This window comes from Aspergillus lentulus (genome assembly GCF_001445615.1).
Source record: "Aspergillus lentulus DNA, contig: Alt08, strain: IFM 54703, whole genome shotgun sequence".
Lineage (NCBI taxonomy): Eukaryota > Fungi > Ascomycota > Eurotiomycetes > Eurotiales > Aspergillaceae > Aspergillus > Aspergillus lentulus.
In genome coordinates this window covers 1921246-1944770 of record NW_028322118.1, presented here as the reverse complement: position 1 = coordinate 1944770, position 23525 = coordinate 1921246, and the positions used below count along the sequence as shown (strand labels likewise).

Sequence of the window (23525 nt, the reverse complement as noted above, 5' to 3'; positions counted from 1 at the left end):
CCTCTCTACCCATTCTCTAATCTTAAACTCTCGAAGTTTTTTCCTTGCCTCTCACCGTCGCTCATATTCCCACTTGCGTATCCGAACTCCTCCGCAGAATCAGACACTTCTAGTTTCGTCCCACCAAACCACCCACTACACCATCCCATCACCGAACCCTCGCCGCAGTCCCATCATCTCTCGAGCCATGTCTTCAGACGACGCTTACATGTCCTTCCTGGATAAGGCCAACGCAGACCTCAATAACGGCCGAGCAGCACAAACCCAGCAGTCGTCCGGCGTGCGCACGGAGACGGTCGACGTTGGCGTTCAGATCCCCGCTCCACTCAGATCGGTGGATGCATACTACATCTCCGAGACCGACGAGCCCTTTGAGCCCGTAACATTAAAATGGGAGGGCGCGAATAAGGGAACTTGGCCCGGTTCTGGTTGGTATATCCCGACGGAGAGTCATATTTCCTGAAAAGACAAAGCATTTGCTAACGATGCCTTATCCGCACAGCCGAATTCTCGCGACTCATCTCCCCTGACGCTGACCTCTCCTCGTCCATTGAGACATTGACGCCTTCGACCTTTGATCCTAAGAACCAGTACTCGGCTGCGCTGCGCGCGGTGCGGGCCGCGGTCGCGCAGAGTTTTGGGGGTGGTGAGCCTGGCATCGATGAGTCAGATGTAGAGATTAAGGTCTACCGGGTGGAAGTTGGCAAATCGCGCGTCGAGTATTATATTTTGGGACTAGATGCTGAGGGAGGAACTATTGTGGGATTGAGGGCGAAGGCGATCGAGTCTTAGCTTGCACTTTTTCCCCCTCTGGTCCGTGTGTTTGATCAGCTGTGATCCTGTAATTGATATAGCCAGATGACGAATAACGTGATATATGTCTAGATAGCTTGGCCTCTGTAGTTCGAGTGTTTTCGGGATTTATTGTGGAAGTCGACGCACAATATATATTCCTTCTTGCATACTACGAAATAAGTAGCTATACGATACGTGATCGTAGGAATCGACCAAGTTCTGCATGCAAGGTTCCTTACCTGCAGAGCATTATGATCATTATGCGGATTTTGATGCATGTATATCATCTACAGCCAGTGCGCTTTCGCTTGCCTCATGTAAGACATCAGCTCTTGGCTAATAGTTCTCGGAGAAGGATGGTCTTCATCCAAGTTCTCAATTACTATCGTCCCCATTGATACCTGATATACCGAGAAAGAGCTAAAATACATAGAGCTAAGCATCGGCAATCCAAAGTAGAGTAACGTGGCAAAATCTATATGCTGCGGTCTAAGCATGTATCTAACACCAACTTGGCCGATGAGCAGCATAATCACGACTGACAACCTCGTGAGTGACAGCCTGCCAGGACACACATCTAGGACACTGACTAGCTTTGACCCGGTTGTGATGGCGGAATATGGGTATGTATATGTCTTGTTGGAGGAATGAGGGTAAATATGACAACGGACTGTCTACGCAAAGACACCATTGGAGCGCATTGGCAGATTGCTTTGGCCTTCTCTGGCTATTTCTGACGAGTTGACAGTTGACACATTATTACTGTGAGCCCGTCAATGGAAACATTAGTGCATATCATTACCTTGCAGGTCAAGGTTCACAATTGTAGGAAAAGACGCGTGTTCTGGAATGGCCCTGTTTTAGGCTGTCATGTGAGTAATTACATGTCTGATTGAGACATTTGGAGTCCATCGGCTGGAATTGATCTCAGCATCTGGATTCAAGAAACCAGCAAGTAGATAGACCTTAACTGCCATTGACTTACTTGAGACATATTGTCCTTGACTGCATTGTTGTTGTCGTTGCTGTACCGGAATATGTATAGGAAGACTTGTATCCCGCGCTGCAGGGTCCTAACGTAATTCAGCGAAGCCATCAACGGGAAAGTATACCAGCAGAGCGTGAACTGGGTTGACTCGAAATAGAATCTCGACACATATTAACGCGCTTGACTCTTGGTGGTTATATGTAATGATTTTGCTTGTCCTTGATGCTTGAACAGGGGCCAAAACGATCAAGGCACTAACCCCAAACGGCTTAGCTGCTGTGTGCCTGATTCATGACTGAGGCCCGTGTCCATACATTATTAGTTACCTTGATTATGCACATACCTTCCCCTTCTGCCGTGGAATTCTCTTGATCTTCATCCTCCATTCCAGAGCGACCCTGGCTAGCAACCACCCTTTGTGGCCTCAATTCTGTCGGGCCCTTGAACTCACATTTGAATGGTCTTTGCAGCCAACCGTGCTCTCAGAATGGAGTTCGTGACTCTACGAATTGATGCCAATGATTGATAACTAGCTGTACGGCGTACACTCGCCTCCGATGTTCCCAGCCATCATACAGCCACCAACTATTCGAACCTCTCTGCAGGCTATCAAACAGCTCAGTCAATGATGATGGGTCTTCAATGGCTGGCTAGTACTCTTAACCATTGCCCCTCCTAAACGAGAGCATTCCTGATGGGAGGGTGACCCTTGGTAACCATGGCGGATTGCCTCGATGCTTAAAGTTGCTATGCTTGTTTCGGCGCTGTTGTTATTACTACCAATCAATGCAACGTATTTGAGGTACACCCTCATGGAATATGGATCCCTTGATCATTGTCCTGCTGGAAGAACAAGGAAGAGGGCATTTGACCATTCTATGTAGGGACACTAGACAAACAGGGACTGCAAAGCTGCTCTACTATCCCTTTCTGATCCCCCAAGAACCTTCGCTTATTGAATAGTTGCAATACCTTGTTTCGTCCTTTCTCTCACACTTGCTTTTGATCATTCTCCCTCTTTTTTTCGTAATTCTTGGTGTGACACATTCTATCAGCCTTCCACCATTGTTTACTCCCTCAGTGCTATCTCAAATCTCCAGTCACTTTGTCCCTCTTTGTCTCTCTCAATACTTTCTGTTTGGCTTACTTTCTCAAGAAAGTAACCAGTGAGTATTACTTTTTATTGCCGTTGTCCAACACTTCTTCCAACAACTGGCGCACCATCGGTGTCACGATTCACCATTCACTCATTCCGCGCAGGACAGGTATCTTAGGATCCCAAACGTTGGCTCGACCTACCAACTTGGCAAGGCTGAATGTTGGAGCCACACACCTTGTGAGAACGGATATTCTGGCAATGGTCCTCGGATAACGCAATCGAAAGGATCGAGAGAGTGACTAGCAGATTGGAGCAAGAGGTGGAACACGGATTGTTACGGTTTGACAGAAGACATTCTTTGGTGATCAGCATACAGCCAAACTGCAGCAAACTGTCGGAAAAGCGTCGGCGGCGACTGTCTCTCGCGCCGGCCTCTACACAGGTTCATAGATCATTAGAGAGAGTATTCGGACTACGTCAGAATGTCCGACAGCTCCTCAACGCATAGCGCTAAGGATGGCCCTCGCATTCAGATCCGAATTAACTCTGGCCAACATGACCCCATTGCCGATTCAGAAGATCGCTTATCGCGAGTCCCGAGTCATCAAATTGGGCGAGCTTTGATACCAGGTGTGGCTCTTTCGCCGTCTGCTGGGACATTACACACAGTATACGCGTCCTCCAATCTGCAAGACTCGTCTGAATTTCTGCTACCACCGCGCCCACATCGTTTCAAGGAAGAGTACGAACCATACCGGTCACCAGCGCCATCAATACGCTCGTCAAGGCGAACGAGCTGGAGCTCAGAGGCAGGCAGTTATGATACGAGGGGATATCCTTACAGCCCATTTGAAGATTCACGCGCCCCATCCCGAGCAGAAAGCGATGAAAACGATGTGAACACGCAGACAGTCGCCGAAAAGTACAATATCACGCCTACGGACGGCTTGCTTCTCTTTCCTGAGCCGGAGGAAAAGGACGATTATCTGCATAACCCAGACCCCAACGATAAAGAAGGACAATGCGACTTGTGGAATCGCCGCGGCATCATGAATGTGACGGGCCTAGTCCTACTGACTTTAGGTTTTCTAGCACTTTTCATTGGTTATCCCGTGATGTATGTTCTGGTCTTCTCCCGTCCATAGCGATCATATGCATCAACTGACCACAATGGCTCCCTAGAACGGCGGTGAAAGGCATGCTAGACAAATCTGGGCATAAATGTAACCCGAGCGATCCGCTGTGTCTAGAAGTAGGGGAACGCCCGTTGCTCTCGAACATTCGAAGAGGCTTGATAGATCCGGACACGCCGGATTCCGCCAAAACCAAGAAAGCCGCAGATGGGAAGGAGTGGACGCTTGTAGTAAGCTGAGGCCCCTTTTTCGGCTTTTTGTCGCCTCATTGGACGGAAAGCTGACATCTATCATCCAGTTTTCGGACGAATTCAATACTGAAGGTCGGACTTTCTATGAAGGAGATGACCCGTTTTATCAGGCGGTTGATCTCTGGTACGGTGTGACGCAGGACTTGGAGGTCAGTCATAATACGTGTATGGCAAACTGGAATAAAGGCTGACATCTCTGCAGTGGTACGACCCAGATGCGGTAACGACGAGAAATGGGGTCCTGGAAATTCGTTTCGATTCGTTCCCCAACCATGAGCTGAAATACCGATCAGGAATGGTACAAAGCTGGAACAAGCTGTGCTTCTCCGGGGGTCGCCTGGAAGCAAGCATATCCCTACCGGGTGCCGGTGATGTGTCTGGATTCTGGCCCGGTTTCTGGGCGATGGGGAATCTGGCGCGGCCTGGATACGCTGCGACAACAGAAGGGGTGTGGCCATACAGCTATCATGATAAGTGTGATGCGGGCATCACACCAAACCAGAGTTCTACCGATGGCATCAGTTACCTTCCTGGGATGCGCTTGCCTGCCTGTACGTGCGCAGGCGAGGAACACCCAAGCCCCGGCAAATCTAGAAGTGCGCCAGAGATCGATGTGGTCGAGGCAAGCGTGACTGCTCTGAATAATAACCCAAATGCAGTTATTGGCTCTGTCTCTCAGAGTTTGCAGATGGCGCCGTTTGACATATGGTACATGCCTGACTACGGTAAGTTTTACTCGCCCTGAGCACGAAAGAAGACCACTATGTCGTACTAGGGACCTTGATCTCACGCTCACAAACTATAGAATTCACCGCCGTATATGATCGTCAAATAACTCAAATCAACAGTTATAGAGGAGGTCCCTACCAGCAAGCCATGTCCGGTCTCACTAATCTGAACAATAAGTGGTACAACGGCAGCGAGTATCAAGTCTATGCCTTTGAGTATACCCCCGGCGCTCAAGGAGAGATCACCTGGTTTGTCGGGGCGGATAAAACCTGGACCTTGGATGCTAGAGCTATTGGTCCTAATGGTAATATTGGCCAGCGCATGATTCCGCTTGAGCCGATGGCCGTCGTCATGAACTTGGGCATGGCCTACAACTTCGCAGCCATCAATGACACTATCAGAAACTACATGCCTGGTATCATGAGGTTCGATTATATTCGGATCTACCAGGATCCCCACAACATCAGTGTCACTTGCGACCCTCCGGGCTATGAGACGACCGAATACATATCAAAGCATCCGAAAGCCTACCGCAATGCCAACACAACGACATGGTACGTTTGTTCTCTCATTTTACGCTCGCGTTCTCGATGTGTATCTGACTTCTCCTAGGTCCGACGCCGGATACAAATGGCCGAACAATTCTTTCATACACGGGTGTTCACGAGCTTCATAACATTTTCGTCAATTTACCTTGGAATCATTTTTTGCATCTTGCCGTGATTGCTAGAAGACCCACTCCATTCGCCTGTCTATGTTTTCCCGGCTACCTTGCCAACAAAGCCTCGTTTTCGAATGTGCTGTTTCAGTTGGCCCCGCGCACGAATATTTTATCAGCATTACATTTTGATGTTAGGCGTGTAAATCTTTCTGACGAGGCCCGACGGACTTGCAGAGCTCAAGCCATGCTATGCTGGATGTCTCCTACTGTATCGCGCAAAACCCCATGGCTTTGGTACCTGTGTGCGGCTACATACTCGATTCTGTATCTTATACTGGCTAGAAATTAGCATTCATCGTTGCTATCCTCGTTTCCAATCTCCTTGATGACCTTTGACTTGGTTCTTTGGACGTCACCAGTCAAAAGTTGGCTTGATAAATGCGTCAAGTCATCAAAATATAGAAACCCGGGTTTGACTTCGTGAAATATTAGCATAAGAGGCATTATGACTTTATGTTGTGAGGAAATGACTAAGCAAATTCATCACCGTTGTGCAGGTGATCCGCCTCATTGCGCTGTTCGTGCAAGGTGCTTTCATTGCTCTCGAGTCAGATATTTGACTGTCTCCTGGTGAGATATCCCGGTTCCATCATTAAATTCAGCTTTAAGGGGATTATCTGAGCACAAGATGTGGATGCCACTGCGAATAGTCTTCCCAGTTTAATCTTCCCCGCATTGGCCACGCTTGAGCTCTTTGCAACCTACAGTACTATTTGGTTTGATTGCATCTTTAGCATCTATGTGATTGAAGCTTGGACCTGGAATATCCAACTGAATCTCGTCCTCTCGATTACTTTCCAGGGAGGGACTGTCTCCCTCTTATATCTAAGTCACCACCAAGGTTCTGTGTGTTGATCCGCTCACTGCCAACCTCAACTAAACAAACCACAAACAAAGGCAAGCAGCATGTTCAACCCGAACATCCCCAACACTGGATACCACGGCCGTCCCATCGTCATTGAGGACGATGACGACGAGGACAACGGCGGAATGCAAGTGGACTATGCCCCAGCCCAGCATCCCCAACACTCATTCATGGCATACGGTACGTTCATCCCGTCCCATCCCAACACTCCCAATCAGAACCCCAGACACTCAATACCAATATCCGAACCAGTTCTGATCAAATTCACAGGCCACAACGCTTCAACAGCCCGAATGCCCAGCCCCGGCTACCCAGCCTGGCACACCACCCTCGAGCAGGAAAAGAAAGTCCGCAGCCGGCTGCGCGAGGAGCGCCACGCTGCGCTGTGCGTGCTCCTGGACCGCGAATTACTCACTCTACAGGCACTAGCTAATCAAGAGGTACATCACCTCCCCTATCCCATCGCAGACATGCCGATAGGTGATATGCACAGTTGTATGAGTATACTAACGGACGACAGACCATCCCCCAAGCTCGCCGGCGCTTCTTATCTAAGCTTCTTGCGCCGGGGGACCCCGAGGAGGCAGCCAAGATCCGCGCGGACCGCTTCATCATCCAGCATCGGTCGACGACTGCATCGTCATCGTCCTCATCGTCGGTCCCGATGACGGTCAGCCGCGGGATCATCGATGTCCATGAGACGGACGACGGGGGCTGGCGCCGTCCTGACGCGGGATCGGGATCGGGGTCGGGGCCAGGATCGGCTGTCTCGTCGCCTGCTTCGGCGTCTAAGAAGAAGGGCAAGGAGACTCCCGATCGGGCCCGGAGTAAAGCCAAGGTATCGGCGAGTCGGCAGCAGCAGCAACAGCGGGAGAGGGAGAGGAGGCGGAGATGGAGCGGTGCTGAGCGCGATGATCCGGGGTCTCCTTCTATGCAGAGATTCTCGCCTTGATTCTTGTTTCAGGCATGTAGTTGGCTGTTATCGACTTTGTAATCTTGTTGGTACCATGAGATCGGAATTAGAAAAAAATCTGCTCAAGCTGCGCGTTGTTATATGTTGATATATGGCTAAACATACCACACCCATGAACCCATTCCACCCATAATGTGACATACTATACATGGCCCAAAACGAAAACATCGCAAACAGAAAAATACGAGACCATCAAGGAGATGGTGAAACCAAAGCCGTCCATCATGGTCTAGCCATCTCATATATACAATGAAGACCAACACCAAGTTTTGCCAGCTTCCGACAGCTGCCGCACTGAAACATCTCAATGGGGTATCAAAAATCAACTTTTCTCTTCCCCTTTTGCGAATTCCCACTAGAGATTTCCAGTACAATCATTCGCATATTTACCTCCTATGCGGGTTGTATCAGGTAGGCTGAAGAAAAAGCCCTGCTCTTTCTCATGATAGAAAGAAGAGAAGTGCGCTGGAATACTAGGAACTACGGGATTGTCAGCATGAAAACATACCGAAGCCAGACGCTGACAATCGTGTAGTTCCTAATGTTCCAGCGCATTTTGCAGCAATACAAGTTGAGATCAGTAGATCCCCGTCATCGCGGGTATCTACCGTTTCGACATGCCTGTAAACAGCAAGCAGGCGTGACAGCGGTTCTTACGTGCTCATATGTTCAGTATTGAGCATGCTTTCAGCATCACCAACCTGTTTGCGCTCAGAAACTTCCCTGTTTCGCATTCGGGCAGCTTGAATGTTCATCAGCGTCAATCCTTGGGACGGCGGCGGATCGGGTTCCGAGTAAAAAGGATGCAGTCTGTGGGAAGTGGAGAACCGAACACGACCGTCCCTCATGACTGGTAATTGTCATTGCAGGGGCTCCGAGCTTGAAGAGAGCCGATTCAGATGGAGATAGACATCTGTGCCATATCTGCAGACAACGTCAATGTCTGATTGCGAGACAAGCTTGATCATCCTCGAAGGAATGTACTTACCCTTCCATACTGATCAACTTGAGATCACCACCAAAGTACCGAGCGTACAAGCGACTGATTGGCAATCCGTACCCAAAGCCAGCCATGGGAGCTTTGAAGTCATTCTTATCGAAATCCGGATCCAGATTGGGCGTCTGATCCACGGTAGTGTACATGTATGTCCACACCAACGGGATGGAAGAACGGGGTATGCCACCACCTTCATCGGAGATTTTGATGGTGATGTCCTCTTTTCCTTCTGCCACAATGACCTTTGTCACAGGAAATGCTTCCTTGTCCGCGCCGTGGGTCTCCACCACAGCACGCAGCGAGTTCTTGAGAGTCTCAAAGAGCATGTGTGACAGGTGACCGGGAACGTACATGAAGTTGAGGTCGTCCTTGCAAATGAGCTGAATCTTCGGTGCTTCGAAAAGACCATAGTAGTCCTCACAGACAAAACGAGCATTGTCAATGGCCTCGAGTGCGACTTCTCGAACATTTGTCTTGGTGCAGATGATACCGACGTAGTTCGGGTGGCGAACATGCGTTTGTTCCGTCAGGGCGATGTGTTGACCGATTAACATTCGTATACCAATACGAGACATATAAAAGCGATCTAAGAATGACTGGACGGTAGAATCAATTTGTAAACGTTGGCGTTTTCGCTTCCATTCCAAAATGCCCTGGGCTACGGTGGTCACGACGCTGTCGTGTCGCCGTTTGATATGCTGCAAAGTCTTCGCGAACCGCTGGTTGTAGTCGTTCAATTCGGGTGGCCAATGGCCTTGATCATCGGATGGGTAGAAGTATCTTCGACTGACATGACCCTTCCCGTTGCCATTGCCGTTCGTGGGCGACGACCGGTACTGCCCTTCCTTGATGCTGGGATTCTGCGTAGTTTCAGAAAGAATTTTAGAAAAGCCGCCATTCATCTTCCCAGGTCGTAAGAGGCGAGCTTTGACTTCTTGAGAAAGAGTTGGTCGGGGCAGGTTGATGATTTCCTGCGGAGCACGTGAGCACTTATCACTACGGCAAGAGGCCTAAAGCGTGGAGTCATACCTCGAACGACTGCGCATACCAGTCCTGCACCTTCTTGATCGATGGCATTTCACTCAATCCATCAGGAAGTTCTCCAAGATCCTGAACGCGATGTGCTAAGCGGATAGGTAACTCTTCAGAGAGAAATTGTGAGGCACGAAAGAGGGTCCCTGCTCCAACCGACGGACAATGAGATCAGCCCTGGCTGCGGCCCAATTGACACACTTCAAGTTATCCTAGAAGAACTAGATGGATGCACATACCTGTCGATGGCCTGTCACCGAACTGGACCATCTGCCGGAGAGAGACACCTGTGGCGGGGAAGCTCGCATAGTGTCTGATGGTTTCCATCAGTCTCTCCGACGGTTTCCACATGTCGTCTTCAAATACAGGCCAGACGGCCTGATGTGCACGCTTTATTAACCCAGAGAATCCAAATGATACGACTGGAAATGCGATGGGAACCTGAGTTGGCATGCACACGATGATGATGGGAGAGAAGAGAGCAGTCGATGTACCCCGGACGTCGGCTGCCGAGGTTGTTGAGTCACAAGGGAGAGCGCAGGGCGGTAAGAGCTCTGAAAGCTCCGATTCGGAGGGAATGAGGGGAAGAGGGGCTTGAGGGGGATGGGCATGCGGACGAGGAAAATATGCTTCTTCGGAAGTGGTATGAGAGCACGATTTCACGAGTGCATCGTACGATTTAAGGAGGTTCAATGCTTCTGCTACAAAACATTCTATCTAAAAAGAATCCCCCTCAACCGAAGGGGGAGACGACACGATACTAAATCAGTCACGACGGAGTACTGTGCTGCTTGTTGCGGAGCCCCGGGGGTCACGTGTGGGGATGTACCCGTGCCTGGCCGAAGGAGCAAAACGGGTGACATTCAGCCGATTTTCGCGCGACCACAACCCGGAGAGGCTTCGTGATGATGATTTAGATTTTGAGGTCGCCTTTTCTGCTCGGCAAAATTTCCTACAGAACGGCTCTACATGACCGGATTGGTTCTGGCAGTCATCTTCTCCCTGTCTAGCAGCGCCTCCAGCCCCATATGGCAGCGGAAGAGCGGGTGGAATGAGAATAAACAATAATAGGGATCCTCCGGATTTCCCCTTCGCCCGAGAAGCTTGACTTGTGTTTTGCCGGCAAGCCCACATACTCTCTTACACTGGCAATTGAGGCGGAAGTTTTACCGTACATCAGATTCACCTGAAATCATCTAGATAAGGGGCAGACCACTTAACGGCTTCTCAGCCACGGTCTCCTTGGTCGTTCGGCTTGTCGAGACTCGAATGAGGCTAATTACCACGCTACTGCAGCAGTTCTTTCATGGAAATTGAGTTGCCGGGAGATGCGGTTGACAGTTGACACCCCACGATTTCCCACGGTTTTATTCTCTAGTCCGCGAGACTATTTATTTCCGGACAGGCACCGCCAACTGATATTCCGGTCGTCCTTTACCCTTACCATCAATTCTCGAGTTGAGATGCTTCATCGCGTAATCAAAAGGGAATCTTTGGACAATGCTCAAAGTTCAATCGTAGCCATCTGGTATTGAGCTGGCCTTGTGACTTCACGTTGCTTATTTCTCTCCGAGCCAACTTCCTTAGCCATTCCTTGCCGTCATTTTCGGGGGGGATCAAGGATCTTAATCTGGACCGTGGCCATGAATGACGAAGCAACAGTCGCAACAGTTGACTCATCCAATATTGGTATACATGCATGAGGCAGATCCCCGCCAAACAGGATTTAAGGTCGCTGATGGGCGATAGTAATGGAATAGCCATGGAAGAGGAAAAGAAGCTGCGTAGATGTAGACTATTTAGACGACATCGGCAACGACTAAGCTGTCTTGTTGATTAGAGCGTTGTCCTCAACATTTTCCGATTTGCCCAGTGCCTACCACAGGAGCATATCAGCATGTTGGCATTACGGCACGTAGGTACTTTTGCTCTACGATGATCATTATGTGACGCCTGCGCAGGACAACACAGCTTAACCCCACCAAAACAAATGATTGATCGCGAGATCAGTCCTTTCTTTGTTCGAGCTGGATGCATCTTTTCATCATCATCATCATCATCATCATCATCATTTCACCATCATCGGCATCCTTGATCGCCCAAATGACCGCTGCCACTTGGCGAAGTGGAACTGCGAGATGATGAAGCTCAAAGGGAACGGCAAGAGCCCATTATCTACTCCGTATCTCCCAGTGAAACGTGTCGAGTACTTTGGGCTGATGGTTCTGGTCGGTTGAGGCGCTTCCCACCCAGAGGACATTCCAAGACAGCCGTTTTGTCTGAGTTCGTGATCTTGCGGCGCCCGGAAACCTTTTTGGCAGTGGAGTCTTTTGTTTTTCCCTTTTGACACCTGTCTGGCCCACCAACCACACAAGGGTCGCCCACTTGCTCTTGGAGAATAATCAACCGGCAGATTATCTAACTGGCTGTCAATTCACCGCAGCGGGCTGTCTGGAACTTCTGGGTGCAGTTCGCGATTCCCCTGCTGCACAGTGCACACAGTTCTATTTTGTGTTGAGTTTTTTTTTTGTTTTTCCTTTTTGTTCTTCCCTCTCTGTGGATTGTTTTCGTTTTGCTGCATCATTTGACTCCCGTCGCCGTCTATCTTTGCTTTTTCTTTTACCCCAGGAGGGAAATAGGACAAGAGCTTGGCTGGCCCGAAAAAGGCATTAAGTAAACAACAGGTAAGGACAGTTCTTCTTCCTTTTCAAAGCTTCGTCTCTCGCGAAAAGAAAAAGAAAAGAAAAAGAAAAGAAAAAGAAAAGAAAAAGAAAAGAAAATAAACCACGGTTCAACGGCGATGGGTGGATCTCCATTACCCGCCGATGAATCGTTCCTTTTTTGTAAGAAGGAACTTTCCTTGGCCAGAACGATCGAAGGTTCTATAATCCTGATTATCCTCATCTGGCTGCTCTGGTGAAAAGTGATGCAGGGGATGACGATGATGCAGCGATCCTCGCTCTCTGCTGCGTCGACCGATTCTCCACGTTGGCCGTGGTTTTTGCTTGATTTTTTTTAGTGAAGTTGTCCTTCGGTTATGCATTCACTAATCAGCAACCCCGATAGAGAGGAAGGATCCGCAAATTGGGCTCAGGAATTACTTATTTTGCGCTCATGCTGTCGATGCCATATTCCTGCTTGTGACTGGCTCCAGTTTAGGAGAAATTGCCCCTCTCAAGTCACCAACCGTTGTGTTTCATTGTGCGCCTGGCAAAGATTCACTATAATAATTAGTATTATTGCTATCCATTTGGCGGTCCACCGAGATATTTTCTGTTTCCCATATTCTCTTAAAAAAGTGAAGCATTCCCAATAAGAAAGGGACATTGAGAAAATACGAAGAGAAGGAGGAAGCGAAGGAGGATAGACGAGGAAGAGGAAGAAAGAGAAGGAGAGAGACAGAAGAACAAGGTCGAGGACATCCCAATCAGGAAAGACCCTAACGACTCAGTTTCATCCCAAAGAAGGGCCCCTCTTCCGAGCCACCATTGTGTCTAGGTCACTGCTACTCCCACCGCACGTTCTGCTGTCATCTCACGCCATCATCAGCTCAAGTCCGTCCCCCCATTTTCCATCGTCCCTTCAGCTCATTTTGAACGCTTAACTCTCTGCAATTCCTCGGCCGTCCCCAACCTGCTTTCCTTCAGCTTGACTATTCGAAGCGGCAGAGGATAGGATTGCTAGATTGTTGTTGCATGGGTGCACCAGCCTCACGTCTCCCGTCTCCCCCATCTCGTGCTCTAGTCTGCATGTTCGAACGGTTAGCAAACCATGTCCCGTCGCCGTGCCTCAAACAGTGAATCAATAGCCTCATCGTCTACTATGAACGAGGCTGTTGCATATCCATTCTCCGGTATGCAACAGAATCATTTGCCCCAGAGGCGTGGCCCTATCGAGGGCCCTAACGGACGAAGGTTGATTCGGAGAGTCACCTGGCGTTCGTCGACCTACAAACTCATGGCGTCTCTTTGGGTCTTGGGCGTGTTTTACATCGTCTGGCTTATAAGGGACCTCTTTTGGCTGCCCTTCGCCCCGTCAGAAACGGAGTCTACCACTGGGACTGCGGGGAAAGAGTAAGTCTTTCTGTGACCTTGTTTGTTCAGCTGTCATGGCAGCTTAATACTTACCGAAGCGTTTCTCTTCCTCAGTTTTCTAGCACACTATGCGGGTCGTCAGGAGTGCGGCATCTCCTCAGTCTCCTTATACAACCCCCCAGAAGACCAGCGATATTGCAAGACTCGAGACTCATTGCTCAGCGCAATGAGCAATGGAGGCCGTCATGGCTTTGGTGCTGCCTATACATCACAAGGTACGAGCGGGATTGGTTGACCCTAACGTCATCTCACCAATGCGTCTCTTCGAAGGTTCCTCTGTTGGCGCTTGCTACGGATCTGTTGACATGCTTAGGTTGTGTCTATCGTTGGTATAGCAGCTCTCAGATCTGCGATATACTCCAAAAATTTGACGGAGTCGCTTTCATCGGTGACGAATCACTGGCTGATGCTTATGCTGGATTCAATATCCTTCTCCGTGAAAACCTCGCCACTGGTGCTCTGAAAGATTGGGAGATGAATGACGTGGACAGTGAACAATGCAGATGTGACTCTCAATTCACCAACCCCACCTGCTGGCTGAAGCGAATCAGTTCCAGCGAGGATATGTTTCTCCCGGGCGACAAATCAGGACCTCGAAGCACTTATGCCTGCTCAACCCGTAAGTTATCTACTTCAAGAGGGATATTCATACATGTTAGCGCTGACGTTTTTGTCACTCAGATGTTCCTCATGTTTTTGTGAAAGTAGTTGGATCACCCGCCTCAAGAAACTCTCATGAGAAAGTTCAGAAGTTGCTCGCTCGCTCCGACAGCCAAAGAAAGCCTGTCCCTGTGATTCACAGTGTTTCGCTCTCCACATCATTTTCCTTGTCCGCAGCCGAGAGTAGCATGGACGAATGGCTCGCTCTGACGAAAGTCAACAAACAATACACGCCTCTGCTTTGGGTGGGGCCCACGGCTCCCGGTCATGAGAAACTGTCCACCGATACCAATATTCCTGCCAACAGTGCCGTGTGGCAGTATGCTCTAGACACGACAAAAGCAGCTCGGAGTAGAGGGATGGAAGTTCTAGGCATGTACAATGCAACCTTGCAAGCTGCTAGCTGGGACGGCAAGCATTATGGTGAAAAGGTAGCTATGATGCAAGCCATGATGGTAAGTTCTCGTGTCTGCTTTCAAGCCAACTATCTGGTCTGACATTCCGCAGATCATCAACTGGCTATCCGCTCTCTGAAGGACCAAAGCCATGTCCATAAGCTGCTCAACGGTGATATCATATTCTGAAATATCCCTTCAGCAGGATGATGACTGGAGCGAACAAGTAGGTATAGCGCTCATGCTTCTTATGAAGCTATGCCGTGCATGACGTTTTCTGCTTAATGATTGCTTTCCCTCGCCCTTCCCCTCAGTGACTTCGAAGTCACCGTTGCGCTTCTTGGATATACCTCTCGCATTTTTTTTTTCTTTTCTTTTTTTTGTTGCTTTTCTTTTCTTTCCAACTTCTTTTCAACTTATGTCTTTTGCTGCTTCTCTTCGGGCCATTTTCTAGTCATTTTTCTAGTGTTTAGATTTCTCTTCAATGTTCCTACGTCCGTGAATTCTCGGCGGACTCCAAACGCCATATTCGCTTCTGGTGCATTTCCTCAGCATGGGTGGCTTTCTGCCTTTTGCCGTTTGATCACATCCCTTTCCTGCATTTCATAAAAGGATGAAGAGGATGAATATAATGGAATAAAGGGGAAGAATTAGGGCCATGTATTGAGTCGCCATTTACGTCACCGGTCTTCATCATCGCGACTGGGCATGTTAATCTTAATACCTTCTACGATGTGGCGCTGCTTGACAAAAATAAGAGGTCAAAGTTAGTAAAGCATGCTATTTTGGCGTAGGATGGTTCGACTAAAGCCTTTGTAACCTGGAGGACGTGGAGGCGGCTGGCTTGTGGCATGTAGTACAGCATATACCTGAGTGTGCCTGCAGTCGGCTTCTTTGACTGGCAGGTACCGTTACGCGGGATTCAGATTCACGCCTAGCTACTAGACTAGCAGTAGAAAGAAAGTAGGCCATTATTTGAAAATCATCCTATATCATTAGTATATACATATATCTATATCAGAAAAACTCCCTTCACTGTACTCAGCGTGACTCGTCAAACTTTTGTGTATAGCGCGTCTCAATCGTAGCTTATCCATGGAGTTGGCAGACAGTTCGTGGCACAGCTTGATTAAGTGCCTGCCCGAAGTTTGAGATCCTTTCCCTCCCAGGGTGATTCCCCAACATCGTAATCCAAAGGACGTTATGAGATTCCGAGAGGATAGTGGTTGTGGGATACAGCCTTAGACGTAAAGAGCGGCGGTCTCGGCCTTGAGGAGGTGCTCCTCGTAGGGCTGAAGGGCCTTCTTGACCTCCGTCGACGTGAATTTCTCCACCTGCTGGGGAGCACGGCCGACGAAGGTGCTGGGGTCGAGGAGAGTATCAAGTTCGTCAAGGATGGGGGCGAAGAAGGCGGTGCGGCGGACACGTTCGATCAGATCGTTGTTCTTTCCGAGTTTCTTGACGTTATCCGATGCTTGGTGGGAGAGCACGCCTGTGGGCCTATATCAGCGCGGGTACTTTGCGGTAGAAGAGGGAGCAGAGAAGCATACGGATTTCCTCATGAGCGTCCTGGCGGGAGAGACCCTTCTTCACACATGCCATGATGATCTATTCAATTAGTATAGGTATTCGTCATGTTATTCCTCGAGCTAGACTTACGTTCTCACTACAGAAAGGTTAGTACAATATTTGCAGTAGAACAAGGAGAAGTGACTTACGTTGCCATGAAAGGAAGCTCGTCGTTGACACGGCGTCTGATGACTTCGGGGTACACAACGAAACCGGAAGTGACGTTGTCTGAAATGTGCGTCAGATGCTGAAAAAAACAAATACAATATTTGCTTCCACTTACTGAGAAGGATCAAGCAGGCATCGGCCGAAAGGTAAAGCTCGGGAATGCTGATACGACGGATGGCGCTGTCATCCTGGAAAGGGTCAATTATAATGTTGTATGCACACAACGAAGTCGGAGAGTATTAGCTTACCAACGAACGCTCGAACCATTGTGCGGAGTAGGTGTCCAGAGCATCCTTGGGCAGGTTCTGGAGGTGTCTTCCGAGGGAGCAAAGGCGCTCAGACCGCATAGGGTTACGCTTGTAAGCCTGTATGAAACGGTAAATTCATGTTCCCTTCACTTTGTGGGCAATGAGTACGACTTACCATAGCACTGCTTCCAATCTGGTCCTTCTCAAAAGGTTCCTCAACCTCCTTGAGCATAGCCAGATGGCGGATGTCAATACCGATACGCTCGCAAGTAGATCCAAACGAGCCAAGAGCGTTGGCCACGTCAACATCGATCTTACGCGAATACGTCTGACTGGAGATGATGAATGCCGAATCGAAACCGGCCTTCTTGGTAACAAGCTCATCAAGTTGCTCAACCTTGTCGTGGTCACCGTTGAAGATCTGGAGGAAGGAGGCCTGAGTACCAGTGGTGCCCTTGACACCACGGAAACGGAGGTCATCGCGGGCCCGCTCAAGGTTTCGCAAATCCATGAGCAAGTCCTGGATCCATAGGCAGGCTCTCTTTCCAACGGTCACAAGTTGAGCAGGCTGACCGTGGGTGAAACCAAGGCAGGGCAGATCCTTGTACTGCTTAGCGAAAGCAGAGAGCTTATCAATGACAACTGCGAGCTTAGGAATGAGAATATCCAAGCCGTCACGGAGGAAGATAAGATCCGCATTGTCCGTGCAGTAGCACGAAGTAGCACCCCAGTGGATGATACCGGCAGCTGCGGGAGCGACTTGGCCGAAGGCGTGAACGTGAGCCATGACATCGTGTCTCCGACGCTTTTCCTCCTCAGCAGCAACCTTGAATTCATCGTCCTGAATAGTGAGGTGGGTCTTCATCTGCTCAATGGCCTCATCGGGGATAGGAAGGCCAAGCTCTGCGCTTGTTAGCTCTCTAGACTTCAGTGTGGAGTCCCGTTAGGGGGAGACTGTTCTCCCCTTCGCATTCAGGGAGGCGAGCAATCGGTTATACACACCCTTCTGAGACTCCGCAAGCCACAACCACAATTGTCTCCATGTTGAAAATCGGTTTCTGGGAGAGAAAAGATACTTCATCTCGTTGCCTTAAATCAATGACCATTAGTGACTACAAAGCGGGACTAACTCGGCCACGGTTTCAAGAGCGCAGATTGCGGGGCACACTTACTCGCATAACGCGAGTTGAGAGGAGTCTGGTATACATCATTGCTGGAAGACATCTTGTCGATAGGAACTCGGCCGTGTCCAAGGAGAATTGGAGATGGAGAACTGAAAAGGTCGAATGACGATGTGTGCGTACCCCAAGGAAATTTTGTAGAATTTAGCGGGGTGGCTTATCAGTCACGTTATCAGGAGGGGCTATCAACTACGGAGATCATCAAAAACAGCTATGTACATGTCCAACTAGAAGTATTATAATTAATCGACGTATATGTGGGAAGCTGCATGGGTATCTGATCATAAAACCCAATTCATGCACTTTGCAGACACGAAGCATCATACTTTCCAAGTGTATCAGGGCCTGCTTTCAGCGGAGGACGATGCCGATGTCGGAGACCACAAACCCTGTGCTTCTTTCCTATGCCAATGCAGCCAACTGCGCAGAGAGACTTCCTTTGTCATATTTGACGTACTTGCCCCTGCCTTTATCAATTTCGTGGTAGCGGTCCCAGAAGCGCGCATATAGCGGTTCTAAAACGGCCTGTACCTCACGCGCCAATACTCCGCGCACTTCTCGTTCCATGTACAGAGCCTTGTGGCGGTTGACTAGTTCATCGAAGCTTGCGTTGAATGCCTTGAACTTATCCTTGATGGCATCCTTGTCCTTGGATGAGAGTGACTTGACTATCGCACTGGAGTCGACAACGCCACCGGAAGCTGGTCGGGCTCCGGCACGCGATGTATACTGCACATCCAGGAGATACTGCGATGTTTCTTTCCACGCATCAAGATAAGTTGACGTGGCCCGCTTGCGAAAGGTATCTATACGCGCGATACTGTCTGGTGTGCCTAAATGGCGTGCCAACTCAGGGCTTTGTCTAATAGCGCGATCGACAATGCAGAAGACATTGGACAGGAAGACGCCTTGCACGGCTTTTGAACGATGAAGAGCTCGGCCTCGAGCCTCGAGAGAACTCATCAGAGATTCGATCATATCCAGGATAAAGTGTGATAACAAGGCCGAGCTGTCTGGACTGACATCTAAAGGAGCGGTCCCTGATGCACTGGCTGTGGAGCGCCAGTTGCCGTCTCCTAAGGAAGTTAAGATTGATGCTAACGGTCCGGAATAACCAGTCAGTGTAGTGAGCGAGCTCATGACTTCGTTCACAAGAGGGACCGATCCGCCGTCAGGAGGAAGAACGGGGATACTCGCTGCTTTCCGTTTCGTTTCCTCGAGCAGCTCTGAGAGAGATGACTTTGCCGTCTCACGTACTGGCCGAAGAGCTTCTATGAACAAGCTCTTTAGCTCGCCCGTCCTCGAGTCAACGCGGTAAGACATCGCCGTGACGATTTCGATGATCTCGAACGCTAAGAAGCAGTCCGTCATCAGATTGGCCTTGATATACTCGTTGAGCTCACGCAAGGTTTTTGAGTATTCGGCCAGCGCAGATCGGAACGTCGTTTGCAGAGCCAGCCCTCGCTGGTCGCCTGTGAAGATCTGCGCAATAATCTCGTATTCGGTAGATATGAAGTTTTCAAGCGCGTTGGAGTATATCCCTATGCCGTTAGTGCCCTGCTTGTAGGGGCCGTCCGCAGCTCTTCGTTTGACAGTATTCAGCGAGGCTATGGCAAGATTCTGTAGGCTTGACGTCAGGTAAGCTCCACGCACATCGGCGTATATTTTGAGAGCCGGATTGCCTCCATCACCGCGCTGTGGTCCGTGGCTTGCTGCTGAGTCAATTGCCGTGCATATCGACGTTAACTCCGAGATCGTCTCTTGGGGGATTGATGGGAACGGGAGGTCTGTAAACGTTCATCGACCCGTCAGCGCAATCGGTCTAAGGCTTGATCGACTGTAAAGCAATCTCGTACCTTTCGTTAAATAATGTAATGGCTCAATCGGACTAGCATACTGATTCAAGATTCCACGAAGCATGTCCTGAAGCTTCGCATTCCCTGTACTAATGAGGGAGTTGAATTCGGAAATTGCTTTCTGGTTAGATTTGAGGTTTGTTGAACTCAGATCGACCAGAGCCTTGTCCACACGTTTCATGGCCGCCAGATATTGAGACAATTCCACACTCTGTGGTCTTTTTCGGAACCAGTCAGCATTCAGTGAGACTTGCGGCCGAAATGGAAGCAAGACTATCGCTTACCCAGCGCGGATGATACCCTCCTCACGATTCTTCGCATCGAGTGGCTGGCGAAGGCGCTCGATGGCTTCATTGACCTTGTCGATGTTGCTGTTGGTTATCTGGAGAGATTGTGTGTTGCTGTAGATAGGACCTATCGCATGCTTTACGACATTACCCCCGGTCTCGAGCCGGACCAGGGAGCCCTGAATCTTCTTGGTGAGGAGCTTGAGCTTCTCGAGGTTGGCGTACAGCACCTCGACTTCTGCGCTCTCCTCTGCATATGCATTATTCCTTGGAGCGACCATGGCTGCTCGACCGGAAGGGTCCACAATAATGGACCCCAAAATTAAGGATTCGAAACCAAGTGCGTTATTTGCGAAGTTGAGCTGATAATAAGAGCTGTCATTATCTTCGAATAGGAGGGGTGAGTCAATGGAAACAAAACAATAATATGTATTAGATGAACAGCTGGTCGATGAGGCTCCTGGCCTCAAGGGACAACCATGATTGATTGGATGGAGCTTTGGGCTTCTTCTCCCCCAGACAGACCCGAGTCTAACAGCAGCGGATGATTGCATGATTTGCATCCTCCATTCTCCGCAATGTGCGCTAAGCCTAATACGGAGCTACGGTCCGTCTGCGGTTCCGCAGTTTTACGTGACATGTCGTCATACTCCCTTATCCCCTCGATTCCCGATGGTGCGAGAAAAGGCCGGAAAGACAAAGCAGGGGGAGATGCGGAAGATAATCAAGCCACAAATACCTGCGATCTAAGTTTAGCGATCGCCATGGTCTGGCCATCCACAACTGGCCTGCCAGCATCGCAGTGAATGGCGGATGCATTTGTCTTCTTCCTTTGCCTCGACACACGTTGCCCGCCTCACAATGGGTGCAGCAGGGGTTTATCGTCTGCGCTGGACGGTCCCTCCTGCTGCGCTGGGCCTTCTGGGTAGTGGGGTACTTTATAAAAGAGGTGACCGCCATAACCAGTTGTTGCAATCGGACTCAAAAGCATACTTTTCCGTGTCCTCCGGGCTCAATGCCAACGAACGGTCAAAAAGGAAGTCTGCAGGAAGCTCAGATGCTGGCGACGAGGAGGGTATTACTCGATATGCAGAGACGGGGCTTTGGGCCAACATCATCCAGAAATTCGACGGTGTGAAGCAGACCGTTGGTAATGCCGAATGGATCGAACTTGATAGCATAAAGAAATCGATCATTCCCGACTGGACCTCATTGCTCCCTGTGACGGTGCAGAAACTGCAACGCGAGCTCTCCATGGCTCCTGGCTCTCTTGCGGAAGAAATTTGGAAAGAAGCTCACGATCCGGATGTGCACCCGGAGATTCTTCAAGAAGCCAGAGTCCGCGTTGGAAATACCTTGTGCGACGAAGAGTTGGCGTTCCGGCGCAAGCGGCAACAGCATGCTGTAAAGGCATTGGCTTCCTACTTGAATATTCCTGAGGAGGATATTCATCCGGACGACGTTCCTATCATTGCAATGTGCGGTTCGGGAGGTGGTCTGCGCGCCCTCGTGGCCGGCACTGGCTCGTATCTTGCTGCTCAGGAAGTGGGATTGTGGGACTGTGTCACCTACACTGCTGGCGTCAGTGGCAGTTGTTGGCTGCAGACTCTATACCATTCATCGATCACTGGTCGGGATTACAATCGGTTGGTCGATCATCTGAAAAACAGGCTTGGGGTGCACATAGCGTTCCCACCCAAGGCTCTCAATCTGCTCACAACTGCACCTACCAACAAGTATCTGCTCAGCGGACTGGTCGAGAAATTGAAAGGCGATCCCGGCGCGGATTTTGGCTTGGTCGATATTTATGGCATGCTACTGGCCGCGAGACTTTTAGTCCCCAAAGGAGAACTAGGAGTCTCGCACCAAGATTTGAAATTGTCTAACCAGAGGTACAATCTTTACAATGGTGCTCACCCCATGCCTATATACACAGCTGTCCGTCACGAGATCCCGGTGCTAGAAGCCGTGGAAGACGAAGAGCCGAAGAAGAAAATAACACCCGAGAAGCTTATTAAGGCGTCACAGAGCGAGGCATGGTTTCAGTGGTTCGAGTTTACCCCCTTTGAATTTTTCTGCGAGGAGCTCGGTGCAGGCATTCCCACCTGGGCTTTGGGAAGGCATTTTAATGGTGGTCACAACGTGATACCCCCTGGGGAATATCCGTTACCTGAGATGCGTGTTCCAGGATTGATGGGCGTGTGGGGTAGTGCTTTCTGCGCGACGCTATCCCATTACTATAAGGAGGTTCGACCACTGCTGCGAGGCATAGTAGGCTTCGGTGGCATAGACTCCTTAATCCAAGGAAAGTCGAAAGACCTGATCCGTGTCCATCCGATCGACCCTGCGACGATCCCCAATTACGTATTAGGCATGAAAGATCAATTACCGCCTTCTTGCCCGGAATCGATCTTCCAGAGCAAGCATCTCCGGCTCATGGATGCGGGAATGAGCAACAACTTGCCCATTTACCCGCTTTTAAGGCCAGGCCGAGAGGTCGATATTATTGTCGCCTTTGACGCCTCGGCTGACATCAAGCAAGAGAACTGGCTTTCTGTCGTGGATGGATACGCCCGTCAACGAGGCATCAAGGGATGGCCCCTTGGAGCGGGCTGGCCCAAAGAAGACACCGGGCTGAAGGAGACAGAAGAGATGTTGCGAGAGCCGCAGAATATCACACAAGAGGCGGTAGACGAGAAGATGACCGACGCACGACGAAACGGTCCCCAGGACCACGAAGACGGAGTGGGCAAATCGCACCCCATGCAGCCTCCGAAAGCCGGCGACGACCGACCATCGATTCAGGATACTGATCTAGGCTACTGCAACGTGTGGGTCGGCACAAAGCAAGAAAGGGTATCTGACAAGGAACCACCACCATCGAAACGGTTATTCCATCCCCATCATGGAGATGACTCAGAAGCAGACTTCCACCTCATGCATCCCGACGCCGGCATCGCAGTCGTCTACTTCCCCCTGCTGCCCAACCCCACCGCCCCGGAGCTGCCTCCGAGCTCCTCGATGTCCAAACAACCGGTCCCCGCGCAGCAGTCGGAGACGACATCCTCTGCAAACGTCGAGGACGGAGTACGCCCTTTGACTCCGTATCCCAGTACGATCAACCCAGAAGTAGACGATTTCCTGTCCACTTGGAACTTTGTTTACACCCCTGAGCAGATCGACTCGGTGATTGGGCTGGCCAAAGCGAACTTCGCGCAAGGCGAAGAACAAGTGAAGCGTGTCGTGCGGGGAGTCTACGAGCGCAAGAAATCCGATAGACTTCGACGGGAGGAGCGGGCGCATAGGGGACGGATGGAAGGGTTTGTGCCCATTTGAGCTGTTTGTCTTGGTATCCGCATCAATATATCTGGCCGTTGGGATGCCGGCTGTAAGAATAGTTTGTTAGACTACGATGTGGAGTAATATTGGGATAAAGGTTGGTGTTTAAAGATTTACATTTGTCTCGACTATACTGTCACAACAT

At 49.9% G+C, this 23525-nt stretch overlaps 8 protein-coding genes across 8 annotated transcripts; 5 read left to right on the top strand and 3 right to left on the bottom strand.

Moving 5' to 3' along the window:
• Nucleotides 1-187: 187 nt before the first annotated feature.
• Nucleotides 188-792, top strand: ALT_3893 (uncharacterized protein; the record flags this gene model as incomplete). Its single annotated transcript, XM_033560411.2, has 2 exons — nt 188-428; nt 503-792. 2 exons carry the CDS (start codon nt 188-190, stop codon nt 790-792), a joined length of 531 nt encoding a protein of 176 aa, XP_033416302.1.
• A 2572-nt stretch (nt 793-3364) lies between these two features.
• ALT_3892 (SKN1/KRE6 family beta-glucan synthesis-associated protein) lies at nt 3365-5671 on the top strand (the record flags this gene model as incomplete). Its single annotated transcript, XM_033560412.2, has 6 exons — nt 3365-3999; nt 4065-4245; nt 4314-4415; nt 4469-4991; nt 5072-5549; nt 5608-5671. The coding sequence occupies 6 exons, from the start codon at nt 3365-3367 to the stop codon at nt 5669-5671; spliced, it is 1983 nt and encodes a 660-aa protein (XP_033416303.1).
• A 951-nt stretch (nt 5672-6622) lies between these two features.
• ALT_3891 (uncharacterized protein) lies at nt 6623-7533 on the top strand (the record flags this gene model as incomplete). The annotated part of the gene is made up of 3 exons (XM_033560413.2): nt 6623-6761; nt 6852-7021; nt 7102-7533. The coding sequence occupies 3 exons, from the start codon at nt 6623-6625 to the stop codon at nt 7531-7533; spliced, it is 741 nt and encodes a 246-aa protein (XP_033416304.2).
• Nucleotides 7534-8414: 881 nt separating this feature from the next.
• Nucleotides 8415-10036, bottom strand: ALT_3890 (PDK/BCKDK family protein kinase; the record flags this gene model as incomplete). The annotated part of the gene is made up of 4 exons (XM_033560414.2): nt 8415-8478; nt 8543-9522; nt 9581-9729; nt 9823-10036. 4 exons carry the CDS (start codon nt 10034-10036, stop codon nt 8415-8417), a joined length of 1407 nt encoding a protein of 468 aa, XP_033416305.1.
• Nucleotides 10037-13354: 3318 nt separating this feature from the next.
• On the top strand, nt 13355-14871 carry ALT_3889 (uncharacterized protein; the record flags this gene model as incomplete). The annotated part of the gene is made up of 5 exons (XM_033560415.2): nt 13355-13656; nt 13732-13892; nt 13991-14296; nt 14359-14792; nt 14845-14871. The coding sequence occupies 5 exons, from the start codon at nt 13355-13357 to the stop codon at nt 14869-14871; spliced, it is 1230 nt and encodes a 409-aa protein (XP_033416306.1).
• Nucleotides 14872-15973: 1102 nt separating this feature from the next.
• Nucleotides 15974-17941, bottom strand: ade13 (adenylosuccinase ADE13; the record flags this gene model as incomplete). The annotated part of the gene is made up of 8 exons (XM_089599652.1): nt 15974-16224; nt 16283-16340; nt 16392-16398; nt 16451-16529; nt 16585-16657; nt 16718-16834; nt 16893-17620; nt 17890-17941. The coding sequence occupies 8 exons, from the start codon at nt 17939-17941 to the stop codon at nt 15974-15976; spliced, it is 1365 nt and encodes a 454-aa protein (XP_089455990.1).
• A 359-nt stretch (nt 17942-18300) lies between these two features.
• Nucleotides 18301-20322, bottom strand: ALT_3887 (EXO70 family protein; the record flags this gene model as incomplete). The annotated part of the gene is made up of 3 exons (XM_033560417.2): nt 18301-19685; nt 19755-19972; nt 20039-20322. The coding sequence occupies 3 exons, from the start codon at nt 20320-20322 to the stop codon at nt 18301-18303; spliced, it is 1887 nt and encodes a 628-aa protein (XP_033416308.1).
• Nucleotides 20323-20902: 580 nt separating this feature from the next.
• ALT_3886 (putative phospholipase A2 (PlaA)) lies at nt 20903-23377 on the top strand (the record flags this gene model as incomplete). The annotated part of the gene is made up of 1 exon (XM_033560418.2): nt 20903-23377. The coding sequence occupies one exon, from the start codon at nt 20903-20905 to the stop codon at nt 23375-23377; it is 2475 nt and encodes an 824-aa protein (XP_033416309.2).
• Between the last annotated feature and the right edge of the window lie 148 nt (nt 23378-23525).